Source organism: Rhododendron vialii, chromosome 4a (genome assembly GCF_030253575.1).
Source record: "Rhododendron vialii isolate Sample 1 chromosome 4a, ASM3025357v1".
NCBI lineage: Eukaryota > Viridiplantae > Streptophyta > Magnoliopsida > Ericales > Ericaceae > Rhododendron > Rhododendron vialii.
Window position 1 is genome coordinate 28,288,186 of NC_080560.1, and position 23,667 is coordinate 28,311,852.

General features: G+C 45.6%; 1 protein-coding gene and 1 pseudogene across 4 annotated transcripts; one reads left to right on the forward strand and one right to left on the reverse strand.

Annotated features, from left to right (window-relative positions):
• Positions 1 to 1,217: 1,217 nt before the first annotated feature.
• On the forward strand, positions 1,218 to 19,511 carry LOC131322314 (large ribosomal subunit protein P2A-like). Of its 4 annotated transcripts, none has more exons than XM_058353585.1 (4): positions 1,218 to 1,359; positions 1,484 to 1,533; positions 4,926 to 5,161; positions 18,265 to 19,511. In XM_058353585.1, the coding sequence occupies exons 1-4, from the start codon at positions 1,289 to 1,291 to the stop codon at positions 18,436 to 18,438; spliced, it is 531 nt and encodes a 176-aa protein (XP_058209568.1). In that variant the 5' UTR covers positions 1,218 to 1,288; the 3' UTR covers positions 18,439 to 19,511. The 4 variants fall into 4 exon arrangements, with proteins under 4 accessions (XP_058209568.1, XP_058209572.1, XP_058209570.1 ...); XM_058353589.1 differs by lacking the exon at positions 18,265 to 19,511 and adding an exon at positions 17,674 to 17,931 and having other exon boundaries at positions 1,274 to 1,359; positions 1,484 to 1,581; XM_058353588.1 differs by having other exon boundaries at positions 1,335 to 1,359; positions 1,480 to 1,533.
• On the reverse strand, positions 18,827 to 23,100 carry LOC131323869 (monodehydroascorbate reductase-like; annotated as a pseudogene).
• Between the last annotated feature and the right edge of the window lie 567 nt (positions 23,101 to 23,667).

Here is a 23,667-nt window from a genome sequence, read left to right on the forward strand (position 1 = left end):
TTGTTAAGTCTATTTATGACTTAAAACAAGACCCAAAACAATGGCACGAAATAAATGATTGTGATAATTGTGTGTGTGTGCACAGTGCATGTTAAACAACTTGTTGGTGCTTTGTGTTACTCTTTACCTGTTTGTAGATGACATTCTCTCTTTTTTTTGCGCCATCCTAATTTTTTTAATTAATCTAGCAATTTTTATATGAAGGATTTAGGACCTGTAAATGTTATTTTGGAATTAAAGTACTAAAAAGGGATGATCGAATTGTTTTGGGACAAGGCATAATGTTGATAATTGCCAAAATATTTCAATTATTGTGATATGAAATAAGGGGTGATTTTCCTTATTATCTAGACTAAATGGACTAAACGAATAGTCCACGTTTTCACGGATTTTAAGACAATCATTCTACTTATATAAATCAACTAAAATATCATTTAGTGGAAACAACTTTAACTATTTTCATTATTGAAAGGAAAAAATTTAATGAAAAACTCACACCAAGTATACTCCTTTTAATTTGATCCTAATGTTCGCTCGAAAACAAATATAAGTGAGTATTTCTTAACGTAAATATTCTCAAATAATCAATTTGTGAAAAAAATTATTATTGATTCAAGAACAATTGCTATTTCCATTACCTCTAAGTAGGGTTGTAAATAAATTGAGCCGTTTCTAAACTGTTCGAGATTTTATCAAACGTGAGCCTCAATTTTAGGCTCATTTCATAAATGAGCCAAACATGAAACTAGTAATATTAGCCTTGATTAAGCTCGCGAACAAGGAGTATATGTATACCATGCATATATTATATGTGCTTATATCAAAAAATTTAGAACTTGTACAAATATGTAAACCTTTACAATTACTAAAGAATTATTTATGCATATTTTTTCATTTGTAGATATTATGAACGTACTTATGCACATAATTAAAATTTTATTTGTTGCTTTAGACCTTTATGAGAGCATAAATATATGATATTATTGGTTCTTTAAGACTAGCTTGAGTTCAACTCAAATCTATTAAGTTCGGCTCGTCAAATTTTCATAGACTTCGGCTTGAGTTTGCTAAAAAACTTAGCGAGCGAATCTTAATTTTTAATATTAAGCTTGATTTGAATCATTTGATTGTGAAGACAATGGCCCGATCAATTGATAATTATAATATCCGGAATGATTTGATTTGTCAAAAACAATTGTGAAGGCAATGGCCGATCAGTGGCGATCCGTTTTGCTGGACCGGCGAGGAAAACGACCCACCAACTTAAACCCTACCATATATAAAGAGAATGAGGTACCATAATCAGGGGCCCTTTGCTCTAGCCTATTCGCGCTTTTCAACACATCCAGAGCCTTTCCGGTACTCTCTCTCTCTCTCTCTCTCTCTCTCTCTCAAAATGTATGTATGCGTACAAACATGCACATAGAAAGACATTGAGCAATTTTGGTTTAATGGTTTTTTTTTTTTTTTTTTTGGCAGAGAGGTTGAGAAAGATGAAGATTATCGCTGCGTATTTGCTCGCAGTCTTGGGCGGTAACACCAATCCTACCGCCGATGATCTCTCGCATATCCTTAACTCTGGCATTCTTTCTCATTATACATGCATACATATATATATACACACTCACACATTTATATTCTGTCCTTCTGTGTATATCGTTTGACTAATCTTTTGTGTATCTAGCCCGCTTATATGCATATTGTTATCATCAATTTTGGATTTCTAGTTTCGCATTGGAATTCGGGAACCGTGGCCGGCTGTATACGTGTTTGATCTTATCGTTCTCTGCTCAATGTGCATATTCATTTGGTCGTAGAATTATTTTTTTGATCAGCATAAGAAATTTTATAAATCTCCGAAAAGTTACAAAAATTAAAAGACAAGGGCAACCAAAATTCCTTATTACAAAGATTAAGGCTACCCAAGACCAACCAAAAACCCCTACATGCAAAATGACCCTGCCGCCTCGACTCCCGTTACCCAAGCAGCCGCCACATCGGAAAGCGCATCAATTCCCAACACCGGAACCCGGGGAATCAGCCCCTGTTGCTGTCCCAGCGCAACACAGACGCCTCTCCATTGCTGACCGCACCAATGCCACCTCCGGAACCCGGGGAACATGCCCCTATTGCAGTCCTAGAAAACTCTATGTGCCTCGTCCGCCACCGCCACTGCTACTGCTACAGTGCTACTCCTGCCTTGATGCCGCCACCCACCAAACCTCAATCTGCTGCCATCATCTCCAATACCTGAAAACAAAGCCTAAACCAAAAACAAAGCTCCTACGGCAACCCAAAAAAACCTAACCCTACGCAAATGAGCCTTCCACCCCGATCCACCCAAGCCAAACGGAAACTGCATCCACTAACAGCCACCACATAGCCTGACCAAACACCACAGCCGTCCATCCACCCAGAATCAAAACACCCACCACCTCCAGCCGCCACCGTCGCTGCTCTGGGACAAAGCCCAGACGCGGTTTCGCACGCACGCACCCAAAACCAAAGCGAGATGGACGAACCGCTGGGTATTTGCACCAGAACAGCAAATCGCCGGTGAGCCACAAAGCCACAAAACCGTTGACCGCGAGGAAACCCCTTCGCCGTTGAGCATGAACTGGAGACCACCCAAGAGCCGGCGGGAGACCAAACGCCCAAAACTTAATCAAAATCCGTCGTCGAAAGCTCCCCATGCATGTGTCACACGCATTATGTGACTTAGATCCTAGGGCTTTGAATTGTGAACTTATGCACATTTAATGATGGGAACTTTCTTGTAAAGCAAAAATAACATTAAAGAAAATATATAAATGTCCACGTCGAGGGGTGAACCTCTAGCGGTTCTTTTCAAGGAGAATCTGACCTCCTCTCCTTCGACAATAGAGGTATTTCATGCTGTTATAAAAGATCTATTCCAATAACCCCCTACTCTTACGTTACCAACTATGATAATTAATAAAAATCGTAACAAAAGCTCTACAATTAGAGTGAAATATTTGCTTTTTGTGACAAATATGATGCGTGACCAATCCTACCCCCTTTGTTGGAAGAACATAATTTTTTTGACAATATCCACTATGATTCCAAATTGTAAATAACAAAAGTTCTACAAATAGGGTGAAATATTTGCTTTTTGCACACAGTGTTCATCTGACTTGCAGAGATACTGTTCTTGATTCTACAGAACTTACTGTGAAATAATGAAGTTTACCTTTCGCAACCTTTATTTTTCATGAATTTTCTAAGTAGTATTTAATTTGTTCTTGTATTCGAGCATTGTTTTTTCAGTTATTTTTCTGACTTTGTTTCACACATCCATTTCCTATATTCGTGCTCAGTTCTGTTTTACATGTTAACAGCCATAGTCTGTGATGATTTTGATGAAAGGTTGAAATGAAAAATATTAGATCAAGTTTCATAACTCGTTTCCCATGAGTTAGTTGGACTAGATATCCTACAAACCGTCCATACAATATCCATTTCAGTTTCAACCTACTGAAGGACTGGAGTCGTATTGTATTTTTTAATATTTTTTTTTTTGGGTAAGGTAAAATTTTATAAAAACAAACCACATTACACAAGACAGGGCATACCCTTTGTCAAACAAAACCATACAAATGGACATCAATCAAAGCTTGAAAACAGAACATTATAAAACAAAGAAAAGGAACCAACAACAAAAAATTACATGCTATCAAAAACTTTAGCTGGCACATTCCACTGAGAACAAAGAGCCATGTTAGGGGCTGACTTCTTGACTCCTCGCCAAGAACTAACACATGCACGGATATCAGTTCGGACTGTGATCTCCAACTGTTAAACAGAGCTCCCAAAGCTTTTGAAGATTCTGTCATTCATTTCACCCCAAATATGGTAAAGGAGAGCAGCCAAAGCAACCTTTGATAATGAGCATGAAAACTGTGGGCCATTGTTAACTTGAAACATCCAGTCCATGATTTGGGGCAGTCCATTGAAGGGGCATTGAAACTTCAGGTCTTTTTGCAATGATTTCCAAAGTTGAGAAGAGAAAGAGCAGTGAAAGAAGAGGTGCTCATGGGTTTCCACAGAAGCAGAACATAGAACACACTGATCATTCATAGCCATACCCCACTTAAGGAGCCTATCCTTAGTAGCAAGTCTCCCTAGATGTGCTAGCCATTGGATGATAATCCATCGAGGAACATGGTGCTTAAACCAAATAATTTTGAACCAGCTAACTTTAGAATGCTGCCTTCGAATTGCATTCCAAGCTGACTTAACAGAGAACTTCCTATCAGATGTGAGGTTCCAAATAACTGTGTCCTCCTGAGATGGATGGGGAACAAAAGTAGCAGGGGTGGCCCTCCTAATGTCCCTAGTCACAGCATTTCTACCTCTTGGCCATTGCCAAGAGTGATGTACAATTATGGTATCAACTTTGGCATGAAAGTTCCTGCCCAAATTATAGACAACTCTAGATCCAAACCTAGCAAAAAGAGGGCCAAGTGGATGCCAGTTGTCCAACCACAAAAATGTATTTTTTCCATTTCCCACCACATTAGTTATCCAAGGATGAACTAGGGATCGCAGAGAGAACAATTTCCTGATTGTCCAAGAGGCAGAAGCAGGAATAGAAATGTTCCAAAGACAATGATCCTTGATTATGTAAGTGTGGATCCACTTAACCCACAAAGTATCAACTTTAAAGGCAATAGCCCATAAGTGCTTGGCCATAGCAGCCTTATTCCAGTCTTTAAGGACTCTAAAGCCCAAACCTCCTTCATCTTTAGGAGAACAGACATCAGCCCAAGTCACTTTAGCACCCTTAGACTTCATTTCAATTCCAGTCCAAAAGAAAGATCGCAACAAAGCTTCAATTTTATTAAGAATCTTCTGAGGAAGCATAAAAATGGTGCTCCAATAAATTTGGACACTAAAGAGTACAGTTGGAGCTGAAGTTGATGATGAGAGGGTTCAGCTTCTTTTGTCGGAAGTTAAGGGTAAGGATATAACGGACCTTATTGCATCTGGAAGGGAGAAGTTGGCATCAGTTCCTTCTGGTGGCGGTGGTGGTGCTGTTGCAATGGTTGCATCTTCAGCCGGTGGTGGTGCCCCTGCTGCTCTAGCAGCAAGTGAGGCCAAGAAAGAGGAAAAGGAGGAAGAGAAAGAGGAGTTGGATGGGGTAAGCTTGAATCCAATTGATTGTATTGTGTCTGGCATTCTGATTTCTGTTATGACTAGCTTCACCCAGCTAGTTTTCTATACCACGTCCTTTTTTTTTCACACTGTGGCCTGAGCTTCACCCTTTGTTATGGGGTAACTTGTCTGACGACATTTGAGTAATTTAACCGTGTTTTGCGTAAATGCTAGAGGAGTCCAAGAGATAGATAAGTATTAGCGGACATGTTCATATGCATGCTTGATGTTCAAAAAAGAAAGAAAGATAGGCATGCTTGGAATTGCTATATTTCCTGTTTATATTAATGCCAATGCAACTTGCCAATTTCTACGCGAGTAATGATTCAATGTGTGTGGCCCCTCTTTTCCGGCCCGAGTCCTTCCTTCGTTGGTTCAGTGGTCTCCTAGCCTTCTCCACGCAGCTTGCACGATGAGCGCACGACTAAAGACCAGGCCGGGGGTTGTCCCGGCAAGGCCCTCCGGCGTGAGGATGAGTAATGTGTAGAGAGAGTAGGCAGAAGATTATCAGAGAGTATGTAGTAGCATGTACCTCTCTAGGGTTTTCACTGCTAGGTATTTATAGAATCTCTTCACTTGCTCTCCAAGCACTAACACGTGCCTTGCACAGGTCAGGCAGTGTCATCATGACGTCACCAAATAGATCTGGTAACCGTTTTTAGGGCTGAGCTGGTACACCCATGTGCGCTCATGATCATTGCTTGTTATAACCGTCTTTACACGTGGAAAAATATGCAAAACCAGCGGCTAGCCGTGGTTGGCAGTGGCCTCGCCCTGCGGGTGGCCGAACACGCCTTCGTCGATCGGGCGTCAGATCGACAGGAGAGGACAGTCACAGGTGACTTGCCTGGAAGGTGGCCGTCAACGAGACGATCCGACGACGAGTCCGTGGTCAAGGGAATGGCTGACGCAGAACAGGGACGGGAGCCGTGCTGAAGATGCGTGCTCGGCAAGGCACGGGCTCGGTCGTTACGTAGCGAACACATGTTCGGCCTGCTACAATAGCCCCTCAATCTCAGTCGTCGCCAAGTGCACGGTTGGGATTGATGTTAACTTTGGCCGAGCATGGAACTCGGTTACTGGACCGAATTGAGTCGAGCCTAAAACTTTTTTCAACAAAACGGCCAACGACGGGGACCAATGGGGGTTCGCCAGGTGTTGATTTCTTGTTGGGTACGGCTGACAGGGAGACGGTGGACACGCGTGGAGCTCTGCCAACCCGTCTCATCAGGCCACGCGTCAGATGATTATTGGCTGCAGGTTCGGCGGTACAGTGACATGGGCGGGAAACTCGAATCTCAAACCCCCACGTCTTTATAAAGAGCTGCAGTTAGAGAGAGAAGCCACCATTGCTTTCTCTCTCTAGACCTCCATTGCCAGAGCTCCGTTTCTTGCCCGTTCGCGTTCCAGCCTTGATTCTCAGCAGTTTTTCATCAAATCTCGTTGAATCTAACAGGTAAGTGTCCGATCTTTCTTCCTCTTGTGATTTGTGTCATTTTTCCATGCTTTCCTTTCTACTTTCTTAGGTTTTTGGGAGTTTTTTGTTCTGAGTGAACAGTAAGAGGTCTGGAGATTGGACGACTGTTCATCTTCGTCTTCGATCTGTTGTTCCGAGCACGAGTCTTGCAACGACGCTCGTGCTCGGCCATGTTGGGATTTTCCGAGCCCAATTTTTGAACGCGGGCAGGCCGAGCCCCATTTGGAGTCCTAGTATTTCCCGAACTTGAATCTTGAAGAGACGAATCGGGTGAGTCAATAGGGTAGCCGAGCATAGAGATCCCTTGCCTTCTAGCCGACGACGAGGTCTCTCATTGTTTTCTTGTCTTTGTTAGGTCTGGCTCACCCACCCATTGTCATCTCTTCCGACTCTGAAAGCTCAGGGGAAGATTCTGGGGACTCGTTTTTCCACGAGTGGTTGGAAAGATACAGACGCCGACACCAAATATCATCCATCGCCTCAAATATGTCATCCGACTCATGTGACTCGAATGCCGAACGCGTCTTTGAATACGGCGCCGACGAGTTTGTAACCGATCCTGAAATATCGTTCACACCATCTACTCATTCTGATGCCGAGCCTTAACTGGGACCGGAGGCCGAGTCTAGATTCGTCCCACAGGCCGACGCCCCAACCCCTATCCTTTCAGGGTATAGTGAGTCCCAATCCGAGGGTAGAGGTCTAGACGATCTTTATGAGAGGGGCCAAGTTTGCCCCTATGCCCATTTCTTCACCGGAAGTGCCAGGGAGTACCAAGACTTTTGCCGAGAGTACAACATCCCAAATGACGTAATACTCAACCAAGTGGCGAGCAACAGAATCACGGATACGAGAGGGGACCATCCCGAGCATATCACAGTCCCGTTGATGGCGATATGCGAGGCTGGTTTGAGGTTCCCTCTTCATCCTTTCTTGAGGGAACTTCTTGCTCGGTTCAGCATCGTTCCACATTATTTCGCGATCAATAGCTACCGAATAGTAATGTCGGTGATTAAGCTGAAGGAGCTTCACAACCTTGAGTTTACCGTAGCCGACCTTTTCCATACTTATATTATGTCTAGGCACGGCCAAACCGAGCGTCGATACTTGTCCACACGTGGCAAGAAACAACCATTGGTAGATGGTTTGCCCGACACTGACAAATGGGCAAACTTTTATGTCGAAGTGAGGGGCAACTTTGAGTTCGGCGACCAGACCGTACGTAAGTATACAGTGCCGAAGACAAAAGACTTTCGAGGTAACTATGTTTCTTCTGCTCAGCCGACGTTAACTTTTCCTTTGATGCATGTGATTTTCCTGACAGTTGATTGCTTTTGCAGATCACCGAGCCATAACAAAGACTCAGCAATCTTTGTCTGTTGAGGCGCACGTTGACATCCTCCTATCTCAAGCTTGCAGGGATGCGCCGACGCTTCTTGGATACGAGCCGTCATACAAGGGCAAGCTAAGGAGGAGAGGAAGAGAGGCGGTGCCCAGCACAGAAGGTCAGGGCCGAGGAAAGAAGCCGAGGCAGACAGGAGGTAGTAAGCAGCCGAGGGTGAAATTGCCGACGTTCAGGAAACCGGCAGAGTTTTGGTTTGGAGAAGAACAAGCCGAACATCCAGGAGTTAACGTTCCATTAAGAACTCTCGTGCCCGATCTTGCCAGTGACATGGGCCGTCGGAACGTTGTCCGTGTCAACATACGAGATGGCAAAGCGGTTCGACAGGAATCTGGATTTGCCGAGCCTGCGGAGAAGAGGCAAAAAGTCACCCATGACTTCTTCCCGACCAAGCCACCGAGTTCAAATCCGAGCGAGAGGGAGAGGACAGAGTCGTCAGCGGCTGGTGGCTCAAAGACAGCCGAACGGCCTTTGGGTTCGGCCAGCACAGTCGTTGCTCAGGAGTTCTCTCCGTCATACACCTTGGCCGAGGGCAGAGTCGTGACTGTGGAGGATTCTGTGAAAGCCGAACCCGGTTTAGCCACTGCCATTCTTCAAGGTCTGGCATTGCCGAAGGATATGCAAAAAATCCCTCAGGGTCTCCAGCCGAGTTTGGTTAATGCTGGTGCTTATCTTGTTCAGGTATCATCCGACCTTGGTCATTTTATTTCACTTTCCATCCTTGAGTATTTATATGCCGACGCTTTTTGTTTATCAGGCTGGACAGGCTTTGTTGCGCTCATCAAAGGACGCCGAACTTGTGGTCGCCGAGCGTGCTCGATTTCATGATGACTTGAAGGTCGAGCGAGAAAAGGTGAGGAGCTACAAGGGAAGCCTAAAGACTGTGAAAGCACAGGTGGCCGAGCTCGAGAAGGAGAGAGATGAGATGGAGGAGAGAATGAAAAAGGCCGAAGGTGAAGTGGCCAAAGTTCTGAGGAGGGAGAAGAGGAAGATGAAGGAGGTGGATGGGGCGGCGTACCAAGCTGGCTTTGACCGAGCCGGTGCCGAGTATATGCGGGAGGCTCGGTCCATGGTCAACGACGCCATCCGCATGAGGATCCCCATCGCCTACCGAACAGGGTACAAGGATGGGGTGAGTGCAGCTTGTGGAGTCATGCAGCTGGAGGCTGACATGAATTTGACCAAGTCTATTCCAGCCCCAGTCACTCCTGAGCTTGTATTGCCGTACACCGAAGACGAGTGTGCACCCCTCCCTCCCGAGCAGTTTCCTGACAGTGATGATGAGGTCGAGGAGGTTTCTGGTGATGGTGGTGAGGTGGGGGCCGCCACTAAAGCTGCTGTTGGTGAAAAAATTGTTGAAGATGCTGGAATGGTCGTTGGGGATGCCGAGCACGAACCATTACATGTTGATAGGGATGTCCATTCTGAAGGTGGTGCTGGCAGTAGTGGTGCGGCAGTCAGAGTGGACGCAGCTGCGACCGGAGCTATTGCCGAGGATACTGCCCAAGGTTGAGGCTGATGAAGTCGGAGCCGAGGCTGAATTTGCTTTTACTAGTCAATTTGCTGTTTTCCTTCAATTTGTACTTTTGTTGGACTGGACGGATCCGTGTTTGGATTTTGCCGAGCCAGGTGTATTGAAAGCTGGAACTTTTCACCGAGCTTGAATACTTGATCTTTTGAATGAATTGACTTCTTTTTGCAATGCTTTCTTGAATCTGTCTTGCTTTATTTGAGATTTGTTTGAGATCATGGTTTGTTGGCCGAGCTTGGATCAATGCATTATTTTTGTTAGATGCCGAGCCTTTGCCACATTAGATTTGTGTTAATGTGAAAGTTTGTCGGACCTTGGTTTATGGAGTAGTAGTTACCCTGTAGCCCCCACTTTGGTTTGGGTTCGGCTTTATGGCAGGAATTCTTGTCTGATTGCTTAAGTTACAAACTGTAGGTGTTGCCGAGCTTGAACCAAAGTAAAAAAGGTATAAAGAGAGCTTGCCGAGCGCGTGTGTTGGTCTCGGCTAGTTGCTAATATAGTTAGTGAGATTTTTCGCCAAAGTTGTGGACAGAACCTTAGTTTGGGGCTCGGTAGATTTGTCTGGTCTTAGTCTGGATGTAAAGTATTGAATGTTTGTGGGTGGTTTGCTCACCAAGACGTGAGTGTAACCGGGCTGTAGCCGACCATAGCGTCTTGCTAAGCCAATTCCGAGCCCAAATTCCAGCCATATTGTGTGTATCTGGGCTCGGTGGACCTGATGTCCGTTTTGCTTCTTTGGGCAGTAATAGTGGCCGAAGCAGAGGCATATGAGCCGTTTGTGGGTGTGACCGAGGTCAACGTTTGTGGTCGGCCAAATTAGCCAAGATAGTATATATTAACAAAATAACTCTGAATTGTAAAATGAAAGCTTGTCAAATAAAATTTCTTTGATTCTTCAATCATGAAGTACATGTTGAAATTGTAAAGACATGGCCGAAGCCGAAAGAGAAATAGGATAGGTAGTGTCCGAACATGTGGCACACTTGTTGGGGTTTTGGTTACATGTATGCCTTCTTGAGGTTCTGTGCATTCCATGGGTTACTGAGAACTTTCCCATTCATGTCCTCAAGCACGTAGGCACCTTCACCAGCGATCTTGACAATACGAAAGGGACCCTCCCAGTTGGGTTTGAACTTCTGCTTCTTGCTAGCTTGCACCACCTTTCGCCAAACCATGTCGTCTGGTTTGAAGGTTTTGGTTCGAACACTTCTGTTGTAGCCTCTTGCAACTTGTTGTTGGTATTCGGCGAGCTTTAGCTGAGCGTCGTCGCGTTTTTCTTCTGCCAAAATCAATTCTTGTTCCACTGCATCTTCATTGGCCTTTGGATCAAAGTTCTCAGTCCTTAGAGTTAGGAACTTTGACTCCAATGGGATTACTGCCTCCATGCCGAATGCCATTGAAAAGGGGGTTTGGCCAGTTGAGCGCCGGGGTGTAGAACGATAAGCCCAAAGGACACGTGGTAATTCGTCAGCCCATTTTCCTCTCTTGGAGTTCAGTCTTCGCTTAATCCCGGCGCAGACAGTCTTGTTTGTGGCCTCGGCCTGTCCGTTCCCTTGGGGGTATGCTGGTGTGGAGTTGAAGAAGCGTATCCCAAATTCCTCACAGAGGCTGGTCAGGTTCTTACCGACAAATTGGCTGCCATTGTCTGATACAATGGCGTACGAAACTCCGAATCTGGTTACAATGTTTCGCCAGACAAATCTGCGAACGTCAGCTTCTGTGATTGTCACAAGGGGTTCGGCCTCTACCCATTTGGAGAAGTAGTCCGTTGCTGTGATCAAGAACTTGAATCCTCCTGGAGCTGTTGGCAGTTTTCCGACAATGTCGAGCCCCCATTGTGCAAAGGGCCAAGGGCTGGTAATAGGGGAGAGATTCTGGGCGGGTTGCTTTGGTATAGGTGAAAACAGCTGGCAAGGTCGGCATTTGCGGACAACTTCTTCGCAGTCTTTCTTCATGTTCTTCCAGAAGTAACCTTGGCTCCTGGCACGTTGACAGAGGGAGCGGCCGCCTGAGTGACATCCGCAGCTGCCTAAATGAAGTTCTGTCAGAATGTCGGGCACTTGGGTTGGGTGGACAACGAGAAGATACGGTCCGGAGATGGATTTCCTGTATAATTGGCCGCTTTCAGAAAGCCAGTAGTAAGCGGCCTTGTTTCTCACACGGTAAGCCTCCTTCTTGTCTGTTGGGAGGGTGTCGTGCTTTAGAAACGCAACGATCTCATCCATCCAGCTGGGACCGAGCTCAACGTTGAGTACCTCTGGAGTGGGCTCGAAAGACGGACGGCCAATGCTGCTGAAGTTGATGGTTCTGAATTCTGAGGCAGTGGATGCCGAAGCGAGGCCAGCAAGCGCGTCCGCGTGGGCGTTGTGCTCGCGGTTGATCTGCTCAATTTTGAAATTGGGGAAGTTGGTGGTTAGTTCGGCTACGGTTGCCTGGTATTTTGACATCCGCGGATCCCGAGCCTCATAGTTACCAAGTACTTGGTTAACTATGAGTTGGGAGTCACAGAAAACGACAAGGTTGGAGACATCCATGGCAATGGCAGAGCGTAGGCCAGCTAGGAGCGCTTCATATTCGGCTTCGTTATTGGTGGCGAGGAAGTCGATGCTGATGGCACTTTCGTGTAGTGTTCCACAGGGGGAGACTAGTACGACCCCAGCCCCTGCTCCGTTGCTGTTTGACGCTCCGTCGACATGCAGACGCCATATGTCGCCTTGGAAAAGGTGCCAAGGAGCTGGTGACAATTGATGCTCGGCGATGCTTTGTGTTGGGATGGGTATATTGAGGAGTTCAGTGTCTGCTGGAGTAAGCTCAGCGATGAAATCTGCAAGAACCTGTCCTTTGATTGCCGTTCGTGGTTCAAAACGGATATCAAAGTTTGCTAACTCAACTGCCCACTTGGAAACCCTGTTAGACAGATCCGCTTTTCGAAAGAGAGCTTTGAGGGGGTGTTCTGTTAGGACGACGATTGAGTGTGATTGGAAGTAGGGCAGGAGCTTCCTGGCCGCTGAGACGAGAGCAAGGGCTAGCTTTTCAAGCGGTAGGTAACGAGTTTGAGCTGGAAGGAGCGTCTTGCTTGTGAAATAGATGGGCTTGTCATCGGCGCCTTCCCGCCGTACAAGTGCAGAGCTGGTTGCGTGGGCGGACACGGCGAGATAGAGATAAAGGGTTTCGAACTCTTTGGGTTTTACCAACAGCGGGGCCGATTTCAAGTAGTCTTTGAGTTCGGCAAAGGCTGAGTCACAGTCCGGGGTCCATTCAAAGCTGCGTCGGCTTTTGCCCTTCAGGGCGTGGAAGAATGCGTGGCATTTGTCTGAGGATTTGCTGATGAATCGGTTGAGAGCCGCTGCCATCCCAGTGAGCCTTTGAACTTCCTTGATCGTTCTGGGTGGGCACAAATTTTGAACAGCTTTGATTTGGTTGGGATCGGCCTCGATACCTCTTCGAGTGACCAGGTGTCCGAGAAATTTCCCAGCGCTTACCCCGAACGCACACTTCTCAGGATTGAGCCGTAGCTTGTGTAGCTTGAGGATGTCAAAAACTTCAGCCAAGTCTCGCAGGTGGTCGGATTCCTTCTTGCTTTTGATGACTAGGTCGTCAATGTAAGCCTCCACAGTGTGGCCGATTTGTTCTTCCAACATCTTGAATATTGCTCTGTTGAATGTTGCCCCGGAATTCTTGAGTCCAAAGGGCATGACGCGGTAGCAAAAGATTCCATACGGCGTGATGAAAGCAGTTTTCTCCATATCGTCGGGGTCTATGGCAATTTGGTGGTAGCCACGGTAGGCGTCCAGAAAGCTAAGCCGAGCATGTCCTGCCGTTGCATCCACAAGTTGATCAATTTTTGGCAGTGGGAACCAATCCTTTGGACAAGCGTCGTTGAGATTGGTATAATCCACACAAACTCGCCATTTGCCGTTTTTCTTTTTGACAACCACAGTGTTGGACAGCCATGTCGGGTATTGTACTTCTTGGATGGCGTTGGCCTCCAGCAAACGTTTGACTTCTTCGATGACGGCGTCGGCGTGTTCGGCTGCAGATCGCCGTGCCTTCTGGATGACAGGTTTAGCGTCCTTCTTGATGTTGAGGGAGTGACTGATGAATTTCGGGTCGACCCCCGGCATTTCGTTGGGGGTCCAAGCGAAAACTTCGATATTTTTCTTGAGGTATTGAAACATTTCTTCGCGGTCAGCCTCGCTGATGGAAGAGCTGATGAGGAAGAATCGGGAGCCATCCTCGTTGATCGGCATCTGGACGAGGTCTTCCTCTGCTTTGTCTTCTGCTTTTTGGCCGACGTCGTCGGTTACTGCCATGTCGGGGACTTCAACCCATTGTACTTGTTTGGCTTTGGCGGAGTTGTGGACGGCAGAAACATAGCACTTTTTGGACGCCACTTGGTCGCCTCGCAAATCTTCCTGTCGTCCTGTGGCGCCGATGAAGCGGACGACCTGGTGGTAGGTAGAAGCAATGGCTTGCATTCCGTGGAGCCAGGTTCGGCCAAGGATGGCGTTGTATGGGCTTGGTGCGTTGACGACGATGAATTCGACGGTCAGAGTTTTTGAGCCGACGACGACTGGGAGGAAGATTCGGCCCAGCGGCCAGACGGGTGCACTGTTGAAGCCGATGAGGGGTACGTCCGTAGGTTGTAGGGCAGACTCAGGTAGGTCCAGCTTTTTGAAAAGGTCATAGTACATGACCTCTGCTGAACTTCCTTGATCGACAAGAATGCGTTTGACGTCATGCACTCCAATTTGGACGGTTACGACGAGAGCGTCGGAGTGTGGTGTTTGCACACGTTCAAGATCGCGCTCGGTAAAAGTAATCGTCCATTTGGGCAACTCTTCTGTTCGTGGACGTTTGGATCCAGGTCCTACTGCGAGTACCTGCTTGGAAGTTGATGCGCGGCTAAGGTCGGCCTGAAGAGTTGATTCAAATTCCTTTGACACTGGACCGTGGATAACGTGTATTAGTGGGCGCTGTTCATTGGGGTTGGGATTTGTCTGCCGGGTGGGCGTTTTTGAGCGGTCAATGTATTGATCGAGATGGCCTTGAGTCACCAAACGTTCCAACAGTGCCTTGTAGGGGGCGCATGCCGTCGTGTAGTGGCCGAGCTCATTGTGATATGAGCACTTCTTTCTTGGGTTCTGATCAGCTTGGCCATTGTCTGTGCCGAGCTTGCCCGTCGGCCACTCGAACCATGGTTGCCTCATTATCTCTTTCAGAAAAGACCAAATGGGTTCCTTGAAGTGGGTGGTTTCGGCCACGTAGTCATGCTCTTTTGGCTGGCGTTTTTTCCCTTCTTTGATGTTGTGCACCTGCTTCTTGGGTTGGGGGTGCTGGATGATTGCTGGTGCCGGCGGTTGGGCTGTGGCCGAGGTGAAGGATGCTGTCAAGCTTGGGATGCCCTGGGCCGCACGGTCCGCATAAAACTCTTCAAGAGCACAGAATCTCTCCACGACGCGCATTAATTCTCCCATGCCGTGTGGTGGGCGGATGGCAAGTTCGTCTAGGATCTTGCTGCCGGTTTCGAGACCATTTTTGAAAGTACGCGCAGCCCAATATTCATCGATTCCTGGAATTTCGTTGAACAGCTGCCAATAACGCTCGGCGTATTGTCTTAGTGTTTCATTTGGGAGCTTCCTCATCTGGGATAAGGATTCAGGCTCCTTGGCTGTCCTGTTACTTGTGATAAAGCGGGTGTTGAAGGCGCGTTCGAGGTCAGCTAGGTTCCGTATGGATCCAGCGGGCAATTTATTGAACCACTGGAGTCCAAGAGAGCCAAGGCTGGATGGGAATGCTTTGCATTTGATTTCATCCTTCGTAGTGCACAGCTCGATGGTTTGGCGAAAGTGAATGAGGTGAGTGTAAGCTTCGCAGCTGCTTGGGTCAAACTTCGTGAATTTTGGTAGGTGGAAATTGGGTTCGGCGATGGTGTGGATGATTTGGGAGGTGAAGGGTGAGATACCAAGGTCCTTTAGTTGCCGTTCAAATCCAGGACGCGGTGGTTTGCCTAGCTCGTCCGTGCGTGGCCTCTTTGGGTGCTTCTCTCTTTCTGATGTTTTCTCGTGTACTCGGCTGCGAAGCTTGTCCCGCAGGTCCGTTGTTTCCCTTCGGGGGTGGTCGACGGACTTCTCTTTGTTGCAATAGGTTCTGTTCCCATTCTCCGCCCCTTCGAACCGTAAGCCTTTGCCATTACGCCGAACATCGTTCTCATTATCCAAGTTTTCTGGTGGTATCCCCCCGAGGCGTTCAGAGACGTGGCGCCTGGTTTCGACGGAGTCTCGGCTTCGGCGTGAGGCCGTTGTGCGAGAGAACTCCGCGCGACCAGTCGAGTACGTGCTCGTGAATGATTCGGTGTCCCTTGTGCGGGTTCGCTCGTGGTGGGATCTCGAGTGGTGTGTACCAGATGTTGTAGGTCGTTTGTAGAGGATGATTTCTCTGGCGTCCCCTTTTTCTGGCGTAAACCCAAGGCGGTCCTTGACGGAGACGCAGTGGCCCGCCTCGTTGGGGTGGTCTCGGGGCGGCGGAAGAGGAGGAAGAGGAGGAGAATTTCTTTGCTTCCGTCGTCCGCCTCCGGTAGATCTGGAGGCGGCTGGGGTTGCGTCCTGCATATGTTGCTTCATCTGGGCCACTTCCGCTCTTAACGCTGCAAGTTCGTTGTCCCTTTCGTCGTCTCGTCGTTGCAGAAGGCGGATGTAGGCCGTTGTTACGTCGTCTACGGCCGGAGAAAGCCCAGAATCTGGGGGGAGTGAGATGGACATGTGCCTTTCTGAAAACGGTGGGAGGATTGCATTTCCACTGGTGTCTTTGGCCCCCGAAACGGAAACGTTTTGTGGATCTCCGCCCATCGCTGTTTTGAGTTTTTGACCGTCTTTTTAAGAGGAATGTGGTTTGGAAAAGAGTTTGAGCCGTTTGGATCAGAGGCTGAGAAGGTTTCACGTCGGGTTCACCAATTGTGTGGCCCCTCTTTTCCGGCCCGAGTCCTTCCTTCGTTGGTTCAGTGGTCTCCTAGCCTTCTCCACGCAGCCTGCACGACGAGCGCACGACTAAAGACCAGGCCGGGGGTTGTCCCGGCAAGGCCCTCCGGCGTGAGGATGAGTAATGTGTAGAGAGAGTAGGCAGAAGATTATCAGAGAGTATGTAGTAGCATGTACCTCTCTAGGGTTTTCACTGCTAGGTATTTATAGAATCTCTTCACTTGCTCTCCAAGCACTAACACGTGCCTTGCACAGGTCAGGCAGTGTCATCATGACGTCACCAAATAGATCTGGTAACCGTTTTTAGGGCTGAGCTGGTACACCCATGTGCGCTCATGATCATTGCTTGTTATAACCGTCTTTACACGTGGAAAAATATGCAAAACCAGCGGCTAGCCGTGGTTGGCAGTGGCCTCGCCCTGCAGGTGGCCGAACACGCCTTCGTCGATCGGGCGTCAGATCGACAGGAGAGGACAGTCACAGGTGACTTGCCGTGGAAGGTGGCCGTCAACGAGACGATCCGACGACGAGTCCGTGGTCAAGGGAATGGCTGACGCAGAACAGGGACGGGAGCCGTGCTGAAGATGCGTGCTCGGCAAGGCACGGGCTCGGTCGTTACGTAGCGAACACATGTTCGGCCTGCTACACAATGCCCCCAAAGTATGGAACTACAACCATTCATGCAATGACAAATGTTGTGCGCAACGGTCTAAAAATTGCTAGGCGCTAGTCGGGCATAAAAAGGGTGCCTAGCGCCTAGGCAGGGACTAGGTGCCGACTACTCAACTGCCTAATCTAGGCGTTTGACCACCGCCTAGCGCCTTGGCAGGACTAGGGGGCCGACCTTTAGAACACTGGTTGTGGGTGCAACATCAACAATCACCTTTGTTTGGTTATTGGAAAACAACGGGGACCCATACTGTGGGTGCTGTGGCTATTCTTTTGGTGAGAATACCACATAGGCAATGTCACGTGATAGCTAGTTATTTTCTTTCCCCAATAGAGTCAAGAGAAGGTTTATGTTTAGATTGGCTGTTCCATGTGCATGCGCTTTCATTTGTATCAATTCATTTTAAATTGCTGACATTTCTGTTCTTCTAACTTGCTGCAGGACTTGGGCTTCAGTCTTTTTGACTGAAGGGGTTTCAGATGCGTGGCTTTGTGGAACGCTTTCCTCCTTAACTCAGAGTTATAGAATGCTCAAACGTTTTGTTAGGCGTAGCTATTTTTTGTTTAAAGAGCAAGTTTTACAAAGTAAAGAGTTTGGTTTATTTGTCAATGTTGATTTGAGCGATGATTTATGAAACTAGTGGATTTTGTGTTGAATCTAATTTCAAGTGCTATAAATGAATCCATTGGCATTATTTTATTAGTTGTCCGACTATTGGATAATGATAGATAGCTTTTTTTATGCACTCTTCACCGGTTCTAAAAACCACATGGGTGGGTTTCTATTCAACATTGGGAAATTTTTAGCAATAATTATAAAACCACAAACACCCTCACAAGTTATGTGGGTTCCACACACACCGAAGGTGTTTGTGTGTGCGGGTTTCACATGGCTTGTGAGTGTGTTTATGCAAATATTTTTGTGTGTGATTGTGGCATAGTTGAATTTTTATTTGTAAGATGAGTGGAATTTACGAAAACTCGGGCAGGAATGTGAAAGCAAGTTGTGCATATTGGGTTTTGGGGGAAACAGGTTTTACAATGCCGTTCACATCTCCACAAATGCTTCTCTTGCGGATTGTCCTTCATGAGTTGCCTTATTGACTCGGACCCAAGACGTTACATTGTTTTGTTACTATGGAATCATCAAAAAGTTCCCACCACAGTTGTCAAGGTTTTCAAATTTTGCAGAGAATGCTATGTTTGACATTGGGGGGAATTACCTCTCCAAGCAAATCAGAGAAATGGAGGCCTACTTTAGCAGCAAATGGTCAAGTGTGAGACGGAAGTAGACGCTCCGCCAGACGATAGTGGCTAGTTTGAGCTACAAGGGACTATCATAGGGTAATGGGCATGATTCAGAATCAAGGTCATCTATGGCAGCGGAGGAACCAGAGAATTGCTTAATAAGTCTTCACAGGCCCCCAATTCTGGCTTCTGCAGCAAATTTAAATATGTTTAGCCGAATTGTAGTGAGTTTCATTATGTTCAGGCCTCTGCTCTTGTTTGTAGTAGAGTTTCTACTGTGGTATTGCAAAGGTTTGCCAGCCTTCTGGAACTTTCCTCTCTCTTGGTAATAACATCTCAAGATCAAATCAATTTGCTCGTAGATAGAACCATGAGAATAACATACCATCATTTAGGCAAACAAAGTGAGTTCCCTATGCAAACAAGCAAATGAACAGAGCATGAATTCATACAATCTACCAAGAAAACTGCGTGTAAATGATAAAACAAGTCCGATTCTTGAAATTCTAAATCTTACTGGCAAAGGTGAGGCCCTCCTTTGCCAGTTGGCCTAAACTCTCAACGCGGGGTTGGACCCTTGCAACTTTGGCGATGGCCTTATTTCTTCCGGAGTCCCACTCTCCAAAAACGCACCCATTACCTTACCATCTTTGATCCAGTATGCACCAAACTTGGGATTTTCAGAGTTGGGGTCTTTGTTTCCAAATACAACTATGTCACCAACATTGTCACCATAGAACTGCCACGACAAATTGAAGGCACGGGATTAGAAGGTAGTCATACTCATCAATTGATTTGCCGCCTTCAATTGCAAATATAGCATGCACAAATTGGACACAAGTCAATTACTGGTTCAATCCCCAAGTTGAATTACGGCACGTTTCAAGATTGTAAAAGGAAGGAATCCACGAAATTGCAGAGCGCAACAAAAGGGCAACAAGGGGAGGTGAAATTATACAATTGTCCAGGAGTATCGCGACATTTCCAGTGGTTGGACCTTTCAACATGATGTGACACCTTGAGAATGTCAAATCCTACACTCCAGAGGCATGTCATCAAAAAAGTAGGTGGGGGAACCTTCTAAGCTAAAAAAAAAAAACCTAAAATAGAATTTACACTGTTGTGACTCTGATGATCTGTGCTAACAAAACACTATTAAAATGTGTTTCAGGTTCCGGAAAACTAACAAAGCCAAATTGCTCAAAATTACGAGAGAGTGTGTAGGACAGCATATTTCACCAACTTATCTAAACTCACTCTCGACTATTACAAATCTTTGGATATAGAAATTTTTAGTTGCATGAAGGAAAAAATAAAAGAGGATCTAGAGCATTCAATAACATAGAGTATGATTAACTTCTTACCCTTGCGGCATGCTCAGCAGATTTACGGGCATGGTCAACATGTTCAACTCTTTTCATCTCCTTGTACATTTTCAACGGGAAAGTAGCAACATCACCAACAGCATCTATACATCAGGAACACTTGTTCTGAACAAAGCATCAGTCTGCAATTAAGCAAATGCAACTTTACACTAGACATTGAAGAAATCAACAAACAAACAAATGTCAGTGTCGACATCCCGAAAAATTGATACACTGTGTAGCTTGAGGAAAGGCACAACTTCTTCGTTCTTACCAAAGAAGTCAACTTGTCAATACTATGTTCATTCAGAGAGTTCACCCACTCCAGATACCCCATGAAAGAGGACAAAGAAATTATGAACAAATTCACATGACCACTTTATCTTCATCTTTCGGATATGACAGATTTTTTATGCCAAATGACTAGCCAAAAATAGGTAATTGCCGTCCTTTTGAAATATGCACGTTATACAAGGAACAAAAAAGAAGTGAAGGGATGATATCAAAGTAAAATAGCCATGTTCTTTCAGTGCTTTGTTAGACTGTCTCTCAGTACAGCGTTCAGAAGCAAAAGCCGTGCACATACCCCTCAACAAAGCACTCATGTTGAAGTTTTCATGAAACACAGACCAAAAGCAACTTAGGAGGCACAGAAACCAAATAATTGCACTCAAACCTTAATTCTCTCCTCTTCAACTTGTCCTTTGAATAACATCGTAAGAGGTTTTGCTCCAACACCAACGACAACGATGTCTGCTTCTAGCACTCTACCATCCTTAAGTTTTACTTCCCTCGCCTGAATATGAGACAGAATATTCAATTACAGCATTTCTGCTCCAACACCAATCAATTGAGGTCTACTACATGAATCCATTTACTCCATTGAGCTCTATCAAGGGCATCCTATTTCGTGATATCCAACAAACCTAGATCCTCTCAAACTACCCCCTCTAAAGTCAATTTTGGTCTACCCCTCCACTTAGTGCTACCATCTACCATAATCTATTTTCTCCGTATCTGTTATCAGTGCGACTGCGACTGCTACCCCTACACATCTATCTCAAAATTCTCAATACGGTTCGAAAAAATAGCTTCAACTCTATGATGTCATGTAGATCTCTACAATGAATTAGTAGCCTTTGGGCTTAACTTTGTCATGACTCATGAGAAAATGTACTTGGTGCCTCAGTGGTGTGTACTTAAACAGAACCTGCAGTTTCATTGAAGCAGTCTACAAGCTCATTTTCATATTCCATTTCAAGCATGGTAAGGCTCTCGCAAGAGCATTGGTGGGAGAACGCTGTAGAATACATACAATCTACCTTTTCACGTCATGAATGAGGTTGTGCACAGTTCTCTAAACAAAACTTATTGAAATCTTCAAGGAAAAAAAATAATAATAGGAAGGTGCAGATTAGCATACAGCCTCTTTGGAAATAATTGTGAGTGTGCCTGGCTTAACTCCTTGTTTAGCAAATTCTCTAGTCGCATAACCCTGCAAAACCAATACCATAATTTCTTAGATTTATTTTCCCAACATCTCCTTTAATAAAAAGGAATTGAGAAGCTCCTGAATAAACAAGAACACACTAACAATAAATCATATCTCTGTGACTACGTAAAAAGTTTACAACTCATGCAGGACAATAGATCATATAATATTGATCGTTCCCTTTTAGCATATTTTTTGCCAAAGACAACCAATAAACATAATTGAACTTCAACACATGGCCCCAAAGTCACCAATTCAAACAATAGTCACCGTACAACCGAATGAGAGGAAAACAAAAACAGCTTCTGACTTCATTATTCCATATGGCAGAATAGGTGAGAAAAGAAGAAACAGATTCATGGTATCTCATGGTTGACAACACCAAACAAAACTAAGCCTTGCGTATGGTATCTCATTTGACAACACCAAACAAAACTAAGCCTTGCGTATGGTATCTCATGGTTGACAACACCAAACAAAACTAAGCCTTGCGTACCAATAAATTGAAGTCAGCTACATTTAATTTTCCCACTCTGCTTTGTCAAGAGCTATCCGTTCACCTAATTTCCATATATTCATATCTTGTCTTACGACATTATACTAGGTCAATTTAGTTCTTCCCCTACCCCCTAGCATTTCCATCCAGAGTAACCTTGTTACTCTTCTTTACTTTTTCACATTCAATGTATTTGAATCTAAGTGAACAAGTAGTCGCACAATGGAAAAATAGCCTTCTGTCCCAATTGATTGGGAGAAGGCTCAGTTTGGTTTGGTATGGTGTATCTGTCCAAACTGCCTTAGAATCGATGATGCAATATCACAGAAGATCACCACAGTCCATACCATACTTATATTTTACTTTCTTTTTATTCACCCAAAAAAAAAAGGGCCTCTACCATGGGAACTAAGCTCACAATTCACGTTCAAATAATCAACACCAAATGTAAAACAATGCATATTGTGCGGAATGGAAATGCCAACGAATTGTGAAGCGAAAATTGAACGGCCAAGCGAACAACGAATCGATACTCACAGCGGCAACGCCACCCCCGACGACCACGTAACGTACTTGAAAATCTTCTCCGCCATTGATAAATTAGCCCACTGATCAATTGAGAGAAAACAAAATCAAATTAGCAGAACAGGAGGAACTGTGTGATACTGAGTGTGAAATGAGGATTTTGGGGGTTCTAGAATGTTGGCAGGTATATACATATACTATAAAATATCAGTCCACTTCTTATAAGGACGCCCTTACCGTATTACGGTAAGGGCTTCCCCTTTTCTCCCGTTTCCTAATCAAATTTCGATGATCCGAGTCGCTCAATGTGTTCAGAACGTGATTTTAAGGGTATCCGCGAGAAATCAACAACAAAAAAAGACCGGGAAGGGCTTGATTTGAGCAGTTTTTATTTGAACCGTTCGATAAAATACAAACAAAACTGCTCGGATCAAGCCCTTTCCGGTCTTTTTTTTTGCTGATTTCTTGCGGGTATGCTTAAAATCACGTTCTGAACACATTGAACGGCTCAGATCATCGCAAATTGGTCGGGAAAGGGACGTCCTTACCGTAATACGGTAAGGGCGCCCTTATAAGAAGTTTTGTGTATAAAATATATATGCGTATGTATATTTACGGGGTTATTGTTAGATGGCAATCCGGCGGATCAAAATCGGACTTAGCGTTCCCCAAAACTGCTCCATTCTATATCGAAGCGAAGTTAGAGCGGTAGAAATCGAGAAGGTGTTAGGGTCGGAGAATTATCGGGTCCCCATTCATCATAATAATTTGATTAATTTTTGTGATATCTCAATTATAAAACAGGATGGTGTGGTTGTTGGAACAGCTTGGATTCATTTGATCTAAAGGCTGTAGTGCATCCTCCTACTTCCCGGTTAAGTGCCTATGATTTTCACCTAAATTACACAACTGTCATCCCCTTCCAACTGAGATGCGTAGTGCCCTAGGCGTGGGCTAGCACGAGTATTCAATAAAACAAGATAGTGATGATCGATGAGAGTTAAAATAAATATAACGGAAATCCTATGTGTACAGACCAAAAGTGTCGGGAAATCGTACCGACGGCCACGCGCGGCCGTCTCCGGCCACCGGACGGCCTATCCGAGCCGTCCAAAAATTTTTAAAAAAAAAATCGAGGGGCCCAGCGCAGGAATCAACGGCATCCGATGTGTGTAGGGTACTTGATCTAGACATCCTATTTTTCGTGTATATATAAATAGGGTGTCTAGATCAAGCACCCTACACACATCGGATGCCGTTGATTCCCACGTACGGCCCCTCGGCTTTTTTTAAAAAAAAATTTGGACGGCT